This window comes from Cyphomyrmex costatus, unplaced genomic scaffold (assembly GCF_001594065.2).
Source record: "Cyphomyrmex costatus isolate MS0001 unplaced genomic scaffold, Ccosl1.0 scaffold1264, whole genome shotgun sequence".
Classification (NCBI taxonomy): domain Eukaryota; kingdom Metazoa; phylum Arthropoda; class Insecta; order Hymenoptera; family Formicidae; genus Cyphomyrmex; species Cyphomyrmex costatus.
The window spans coordinates 21998-31391 of NW_017275244.1; the positions used below are offsets into that span (position 1 = coordinate 21998).

Below are 9394 nucleotides of genomic sequence, written 5' to 3' on the forward strand. Positions count from 1 at the left end.
AGCCCAAACGACGTACGTTTCGAAAACGTGTACGTCTACTCGAAATCACTGCAACAGCCAAAGTATCGATATCTTGAAAATTTGTTGACGTCCATCGACGAAATCGGCTACTTTACGTTCTCCAACAACAGTGATGTCGTTCCACCGAATGAGGCGCTACCGAATTCTATCTTTATCTTCGACGACGTGGCATGTGACAAACAGAACGCGGTGCGAGAGTACTTTTCGATGGGTCGTCACGCGAACGTCGACTGCTTCTATCTCTGTCAGACGTACGCGAGGATACCTAAACATCTGATACGCGACAACGCGAATCTGCTAATCCTGTTCAAGCAAGATGGTACCAACTTGAAACATGTTTACAACAATCACGTGAATACTGACATGTCGTACAACGAATTTTACGCGTTGTGTCGCAAATATTGGCAACAAAAATATGGATTCATAGTAATAGACAAAAACAGTGCGCTTACAAAAGGGAGATATAGAAGAGGATTTAATGAATTCGCGATGCCGTAACGCTGTCAGTCGTTGTCCATTCTTTGTCAGAGACGAACATGTCTAACGTGCGTGAAAAAATCGCGAGAGAGACCGAGAAGACTAGCGAGTCGATCCGCAAGAAACATCGTGCTTTGAAGACCGATAGATCGACGAGGACATTGTGCTGGACAGGCGTTTCAAGCCTATCGTCGAGCCGTTGGGACAGATCGCAGATAGTAGTCCCGTCGTGAGCGCGATAAAGACAGAGTCGCGTGACTCTACCCCTAAACGCAAGAGAGTGGAGGAGGAGAAGAAGGAGAAGGAGACGTTCGAGCGCTTCATGACTCCGCGCACGCATTTATTCGATCAAACGCTCGAACCGATAACCTCCACACCGCAAGCACCTACGATCGTGCAACCGTCAGAGTCATTCGACAACGTTTCCGAAACGACGTACGCAACGCTCGCGATACCCGATCAAAATCAGAGAACCGAGAGACTTCGCGAGCTCACTTGGTCTGCTGAGTCTAAAATACGTCGAGCCTATCCTACGAGGACACAATGAGAGCGGTATAGATCATGTGTACGGCGCTTACTTGGACAAGGACGGACTAATTCTCGGCAATAAGCGTTTCGACGTGGATGACGCGGATAACATAATTATCGACAGCGTACGATACGCCGCACAGTGGGGCCAAAACGGATTCGCGCGGACAAATTAAGCCACAGGCTTCAATTTTCTATGAAAATTAATGGTTTTTTTTTTAATCTTCGTAAGAAAATTTAGAAAAAACGTAAGGAAGCCGTTTTTAAGAAAAAAAATTTGTATCATATATATATATAGCATTAGAAGCAGACGTAAACATATAAGCGACTTCTTGTTGAATGCAAATAAATTATTGCAGCCGTCGATTTTTTATGAAATTCTGTATAAAACATTTTTTCAGGTTGCTAATTGCGAATCCAGTATCAAATTCTCAAAATTCAAAATGGCGGATCCGATATGGCCCATAAAAATTTTAATAAATGTTAATTTTATCTGATATTTGGTATATAGGGGGTTTTTAGGTCGCTGATGACGAATTTGCTGACAAATTTTCAAAATTCAAAATGGCGGCTTCAATATGGCCAATGAAAATTTAAAAAAAAATGTTAATTTTGTCTTATATTTGGTATATAGGGGTTTTGTAGGTCGCTGATTGCGAAATTGCTGCCAAATTTTCAAAATTCAAAATGGCGGATGTAATATGGACAATCAAAATTTAAAAAAATGTTAATTTTATCTGATATTAATCCAATATGGGAAATAAAAAACTAATAAAAATAGTAATTTTATGTGATATTTGGTATGTAAATTGTATTTTCAAAAGTTCTTTTTTGGGTTACCTTATCTTTGAAATAATCCACATTTTTATAAAAATAGATTTATGTGTATATCAGTCGCTTATGATTAGAAAATAATTTAGAACTTTGTATTTTTTTTGTATTGAAACATTTTCTTGATAACTACTCCAAGTTAAATCCGAACCATAACGAACTGCTATTAAACATTAAACAAACAATAAAGTGTAGGTGAGTCATTGGTGTCCGGCTGTGACTGAAAGCGATAAAAGGGATGTAATTTTCTATTTTTTTTTTCAAATCTTAAAGATAAAAAAAGATTAATGTTAACAGAATTTATCTACCTAATTACTTGAAACAGGGGCTAGTAATCAAACCTTCAATAACCAAACCCAAAATAACCTAATATAAAATAACCGAACCTAAGGCAGCTTCAACTTCAATAACCAAATTCGACAGGAGCAAACTTAAATTAGTACCGCAAGCTATATTTTTCAAAATTTAATTTTATTCAGAATATCGTAGAGTACAACATACTACTTTTGTAAGAGAACTCATTGCACAATTAACAAAAATAAAACCATTTAACGTTTTTTTTTTAAAAACATTTTTTTAAATTTTGATCGTCCATATTACATCCGCCATTTTGAATTTTGAAAATTTGGCAGCAATTTCGCAATCAGCGACCTAAAAACCCCCTATATACCAAATATCAAATAAAATTAACATTTATTAAAATTTTTATGGGCCATATCGGATCCGCTATTTTGAATTTTGAGAATTTGATACTGGATTTGCAATTAGCAACCTGAAAAAATGTTTTATACAGAATTTCATAAAAAATCGACGGCTGCAATAATTTATTTGCATTCAACAAGAAGCCAGGGCCACCCTAATATATATATATATATATATGATACAAATTTTTTTTCTTAAAAACGGCTTCCTTACGTTTTTTCTAAATTTTCTTACGAAGATTTAAAAAAAAAAACATTAATTTTCATAGAAAATTGAAGTCTGTGTCTTAATTTGTCCGCGCGAATCCGTTTTGGCCCCACTGTGAGGCGCGGTGATAAACTCTAATCACATCGAGCCTCGCCAATTCCTCGAAGACGCGAGTGAAATTGTGCTCGAATGTGTGCGAGATGTCATGCAGAGACATAATTCTATAAAAATAAATACAGTGTTTAACGGTGAGTTCGTATCAGGTGATAAACGTGCCAATAAAAGTGTGAGTACGAGAAACTATGAACTTTTTCGTTCGTCAAATTTGCAAGAGCGGTACGCGTCGCGAGTCGTCGAGCCAATCCTGGCATCGCTGGACGAATTCCAGGAACGTGATAGTGGGTGGACGCTATCGCGTATCCTCAATTTGACTATTAGTGTGAACAAGTACAATCCTCTGCACGCCGGTTGTGACATTGAGTTATCGAAAAAAATTACGGACAAGAGAGCGATTGTTAATGTGCAATCCCGGGACGATGCGTGCTTCGCGTGGTCGGTGGTAGCCGCTCTGCACCCGGCTGAAAAGCATATGGAGCGAATGTCTTCGTATCCGCACTACTCATCGGTACTCAATCTCACGAACATCGAGTTTCCGATGACATTAAACCAGATAAAGAGATTTGAAAATCTCAATGACATCTCAGTAAATGTTTATTGCATCGAGAACGAAATTCTTCCTCTTCGGCTCACCGACCGAAAGAGGAGCAAGCACGTCAATCTGCTATACGTGGAGGATCCTCAAGATGAAAACACGAAGGATATGCGGGACAAAAACATGGGGCATTTCGTCCTGATTAAGGATCTCTCCCGCCTCGTAGGATCACAACTCAGCAAATCCAAGAAAAAGAAATACTTCTGCGATAGGTATGTATAATAATAATAATAATAATAATAATAACAATAATATATATATATAATAATAACAATAATAACAATAATAACAATAATAACAATAATAATAATAATAATAATTTATTTTTATTCTTTTTTCCAGATGCTTACACTACTTCAGCTGCAATAAAAAGTTGGAGATCCACACAGTAGACTGTGGAAAACTTAACGATTATGCCATAAGGCTGCCGAGCGAGGACGACAAGTGGCTCAAGTTCAAGAACAACTGCAGGAAGGAGCGCGTCCCGTTCGTCGTCTACGCAGACCTGGAGTGCGTGCTGGAAAACATGGACAAGGATCCGACATCATCCACGTACACTTATCAACGACATAAGGTTTTTAGTATAGCGTATTACGTACACTGCTCGTACGACAGCTTACTGTCGGGTTATCGTTTTCGACGTGATAATAATTGTATAGCGTGGTATGCGGACGAATTAAAAAAAATAGCGCATAGTGTAAAGACTATAAATTCTACAAATGTTCCTATGACAGATTTTACGCGAGACGACTGGCAGAAATTTAATAGCGCTACGCACTGCCACGTGTGCGAAAAACCGTTCGCGAAAGACGGTAAGCAAGCACGCGATCATTGCCATTTGACCGGGCGATACAGAGGCCCCGCGCATTCAAATTGCAATTTAAATTATAAAGATTCACATTGCATACCCGTAGTCTTCCATAATTTATCAGGATACGACGCTCATTTTATTATCAAAGAAATAGCTACAGCGTACGAAGGACGCGTTAATCTTTTACCGATAACAAAGGGAAAGTACATCTCATTTAGCAAACACGTCGACAGCACCATAGATGATAAAAAAAATTGCATACAATTACGTTTTATAGATTCATATAAATTTCTCGCCTCAAGTTTAGAAAAATTAGCGTCTTTTCTCAGCAAGGATAAGCTACGGGTAGTGCAACGTGAATTTTGTAATTTATCTGCAGAAAATTTCGACTTATTGACGCGAAAAGGTATATTTCCGTACGAGTACATTGACAGTGTTGAAAAACTGGATGATGCATGCTTACCACCTCGCGAATCGTTTTACAGTTCATTGACGGATAGTACGGTATCTGAGAGTGATTACGCGCACGCCTTGAACGTATGGCAGCAGTTCTCCATTCGAACCCTCGGCGAATACAGTGACTTATATTTAAAAACGGACGTTTTGTTGTTGACTGACATTTTTGAGAATTTTCGAGATAGTTGCGTTGCGAGTTACGGGCTCGATCCCGCGTATTATTACACCTTACCGGGCTTCACGTGGGATGCCATGTTGAAGCATACAGGTGTAAAATTTGAACTTCTAACTGACGTCGACATGGTTCTTTTCATCGAACGCGGTATACGTGGCGGTCTGAGCCAGTGTTCAAACAGATATGCGCAGGCCAACAACAAGTATATGCAATCGTATGATCCGTCGAAACCGTCGACGTACTTGATGTATTATGACGTCAACAACTTGTACGGTTGGGCAATGTGTCAACCATTGCCATACGCCGATTTTCAATGGGTCGACGATGTAGAAAATTTTGATGTTACGACCGTCGCGCTCGATTCACCGACAGGCTATATTCTCGAGGTGGACTTGGAGTATCCGTAACATCTTCATGACGTTCACGCGGACCTACCGTTTTGCCCGACGCGCGAGAAACCACCCGGTAAGCGCGAAGACAAGCTCCTCGCAACATTGTGCGATAAGCAGCGGTATGTCATACATTATCGCAACCTGCAGCAATGTACTCGTCACGGTCTCCGCATCACAAAGATCCATCGCATACTACGATTCGCACAATCTCCATGGCTTTGCGATTACATAGAACTAAACACAAAATTTAGAACTTTGGCTAAGAATGATTTCGAGAAAAATTTATACAAACTTATGAATAACGCGGTTTTTGGTAAAACCATGGAGAATGTGCGCGATCGCGTCGATATCAAATTAGTAACGACATGGGACGGTAGATACGGTGCTGAAGCAATGATTGCGAAACCGAATTTTTACAGTCGTAGCATTTTTTCAGAAAATCTGGTCGCGATAGAACTGCGTAAACTCAAGGTGAAGTTCGACAAACCGATATACGTGGGTATGTGCATCCTCGATATATCCAAGACATGTTTGTACGAATTTCACCACGAATATATGGCACCGCTGTTTCGCGAAAATTATAAAATTATGTATACCGATACAGACAGCTTAATTTATCATGTAGAATGTGACGATGTATATGAAATTATAAAACGCGACATAAATCAAGAGACGCGGTAGTGTCTCGCGCCAAGTGAACGCGAAGCGCGAGACCGCACGTGTATCTTTACGCGAGTCGATGAGTTCCGTGTACCCGAGATTATCGGATCTCACAATAAATGGCTGAATTTATCAACTTTTATATATCCGTAATTTAGTTTTAGTGTTTAAATTATATTATAAATATGTTTTTATTGTCTACGTACCCTACGAAGGAAGATATCTCGATGTGAAGATGAAATGTCAAAAATTTGAAACAACATAATTTCGGCGCGGATCAGCTCGTCGTAAATTTCGCTAGTCGCGAAAAAGGTTCGCACGGGAAGAGAGAATGCAGAAACTAATAATTAGACAGTAATTTAAGACCAGAGACAGAAACGTTTATTGCGTGTATCGTGTATATTTACAAAGGTGTGTGTATGTGTGCGTGTGTGTGTGTGAATGACAAACAGGTGTGTGTCGTGTGTCGGTGTACGCAGGTGTATGTGTGTCGTGTCGAGACGGCAAGTAGACGAGACGGATACAAGACGTGTACAGAAAAACAACAAAGCGTAGATAGAAAAACGAAGATATTACGGACGGCACGAACAGAAAAACTAGAAGTGTAAATTACGGCGCGAGTACGGCAGATAACGCGTGGGGATCTTTAAATCCCAATACGGGCGCGGAAATCGCGGGGCGCGGTCGGTAGTACGGATGTTTTCGCGGACGTGGAGTATACGCCAGCGGCGGATGACGATCGCGGCGCGGATGACGCGGTGGGCGTTCCCTCTATGCAATGAGGGACGCTTCGCGGAGTGTAGAAGGCACAGATACTCTAGCGCCCGACTGCCAAGAACGCTTGGCGGAGGCGAAGAACACTTCACCCCCTCTTCTCGCCGGTGCGCTAAGTCTAGGATACTGGCGTACGGCTGTCAAGAACGCTTGACGGAGGCAAAGAACGCTTTACCCCCTTTTCGCGTCGTACGGCCAGCGGATCAGGAAATTTGATGATCGACTGTCAAGAACGCTTGACGGAGACCAAAAACACTTGACCCCCTTTTCGCGTCGGATCACCGGAGCTAGGATCGGAGCGGAGTTCGTAATGGAGCGGCGGTTAGGATAGAAGAGAGCTCCCGGAGCAATAATTACGCGTTATATACTAATTATTGCTCTCGCTCGTTTGATTACGGTCTTTTCCGTTATCGCTTGGCGGTCGGCAATTCCTGCGGAGGGGATTGTCGATCGGCGATGTTCGGTCGCGTTCGGTCGGAGCGGCGGATAGAGCGAAGCGCAGATCGTTCGGCGATCTTCGGACGCGTTCGGTCGGAGCGGCGATAGCTACTGTCGACGGCGGTAATTCTAATATCGCGAAATATGAAATGTTTCTGGCGGCTGGTATTGTCGGAACGATGCATTGCGGAGTGCATCGTTACAAATTTTAACATCGGAAATGTTATCCTTTTCACGTTATAAACGATAGACGGCGTTAAATTCTTGTCCTTTTCACGTTTTAAACGGTAGACTTGCTAGCATATTTTATTTTATATCGATTAGCTGTCAATGTAATCAATTAGCTGTCAACGTAATGACATTAGATAGATAAAAATCAGCGATGACAAAGCAGGATTTTTGTATCCTGTTATAAAGCAGTCAATGTCTTGAAAGTTCACGGAATAAGTGTTCGAGGCTATGCTTTGAACTGTACTGTCGCCTCTCAAGTAATGCTGAAGAGGATAACGGATGCGAAAATCATGCTAAAGCTACAGGTGCGCAATTTTTAACTTTGCTAACCAATATGGAAGGAGAGGAGAGTTTTGATGCCAGTTTTATATAATATTTTATTTTATATCGATTAGCCGTCGCAAAAGAAGATATGGATATTGAGCTGGAGGATATCAAATTATTATTTGAAGAAACTTCAAAAATCTCCGCTGCTGCTGCCGCTTCTTCGAAGGCCACCGCCATCGCTCCTCCACAGATCGCTGCTCCTTCGAAGATCGCCGCTCCTCAGCAGATTGTCGCTTCTTCGCAGGCCGTTGCCGCCGCTGCTCCTCCGCAGATCGTCACTCCACAGATCGCCGCTTCTCCGCAGATTGCCACTCGTCCGCAGATTGCCGCTCGTCCTAAGATCACCGCTCCTTCGCAGACTGTCACTCCTCCGCAAGTCACCAATACTGCCAATCTTCCCGAGATCGTTGCCACCGTCGCCGCCGCCACTCCTTCACAGATGGCCGCCGCTCCTCGATCTCATGTTCCTCAAACATACAAAATTCCACGTAATTTATTTATAATATAACATAATAATTGAATAATAATAGTAAATTCTATATATATATTTTTCCGTGTAAAAGTAACAAAATCGAGATATAGTATAATAGATAATATTTTTACTACAATACTTTTTAAAAAAATATTTTACTTACCTTGTTTTATTTTTGTAGGGCACAAAATGAGAGGCACAAAAGGTGGAATACGCCACAAGTCATCGAGGAATTTCTTTGAATTTATATTTCAAATGAGCGATGCCAACGACATTATGAAAGAAGACGAGGAACCCAGAGAGGAGAAAGAAGAGGAGGAATAAGAGGAGGAAGAAGAGGAAGAGAAAGAGGAGGAAGAAGAGGATAAAATAAAAAAAGTTAAATTAAGGAGCAGCGGCAATCTGCTGAGGAGCGGCGGTCTTCGGAGGAGCAGCGATCTGTGGAGGAGCGATGGCGGTGGCCTTCGAAGAAGCGGCAGCAGCAGCGGAGATTTGTGAAGTTTCTTCAAATAATAATAATATTGGAATCCTCCAGCTCAATATCCATATCTGAATCCATATCTTCTTCTGATATCTAATTGTAAATAATTGTAAATAAATATGTATAAAAGATATGTGTACACATGTAAATTTATTAAAAATACGTGTAAATTATATATACTTACGTTGCTTTTTTTATTCATGGTTGTTTGTTCCATAGAACTTATAATACTGGAATAGAAATAACCCATCTAAGCAGTGTGTGGAAAGTGTGAGCAACTGAGAGCAGGACAGAAGATGTATTGCTGTCCTGCTCAGTGACTTTTTCTCTTTCTGCGCATGTGTCAATCCAAGCAGAAAAACAAGTACATATGTAACATCGAAATGATATTTCGACAAAAACATGACATGAAATGACATTTTCGACATTTTGACAAGTATTTATTAATATATTACGAGTTTCTAATACACTTACTTGTGATAAGACGCTGTTTTATCATGATTATCACACAAAACAAAATACCGAACCATTTTCGATCGTCTCAAAATTAATAAGCAAAAAATCTTGCAAATATGGCCATGTTGTCATGGTTGCATCTAAAAATTTTGATTGGCAGAGGATGGTCATGCGCATAATGAGAAAAGTCACTGAGCAAGATAGAAAGATATTTCTGTCCTTTTTATGTTGCTCACAGTTCTA

The 9394-nt window shown here is 40.6% G+C and overlaps 1 protein-coding gene across 1 annotated transcript; it reads left to right on the forward strand.

Annotated features, from left to right (window-relative positions):
• The first annotated feature begins 2971 nt into the window (after positions 1 to 2971).
• On the forward strand, positions 2972 to 5327 carry LOC108782418 (uncharacterized). Its single transcript, XM_018550695.1, has 3 exons — positions 2972 to 3606; positions 3821 to 4290; positions 4567 to 5327. Exons 1-3 carry the CDS (start codon positions 2972 to 2974, stop codon positions 5325 to 5327), a joined length of 1866 nt encoding a protein of 621 aa, XP_018406197.1.
• Positions 5328 to 9394: the final 4067 nt, after the last annotated feature.

Coding starts and splice junctions, on each gene's coding strand:
- LOC108782418 (XM_018550695.1), top strand. CDS start 2,972: ATGCAGAGACATAATTCTATAAAAATAAATACAGTGTTTAACGGTGAG. Junction 3,607..3,820: donor ATGCGGGACAAAAACATGGG/GCATTTCGTCCT, acceptor TCTTTTTTCCAG/ATGCTTACACTACTTCAGCT. Junction 4,291..4,566: donor AAAACCGTTCGCGAAAGACG/GTAAGCAAGCAC, acceptor TACGTTTTATAG/ATTCATATAAATTTCTCGCC.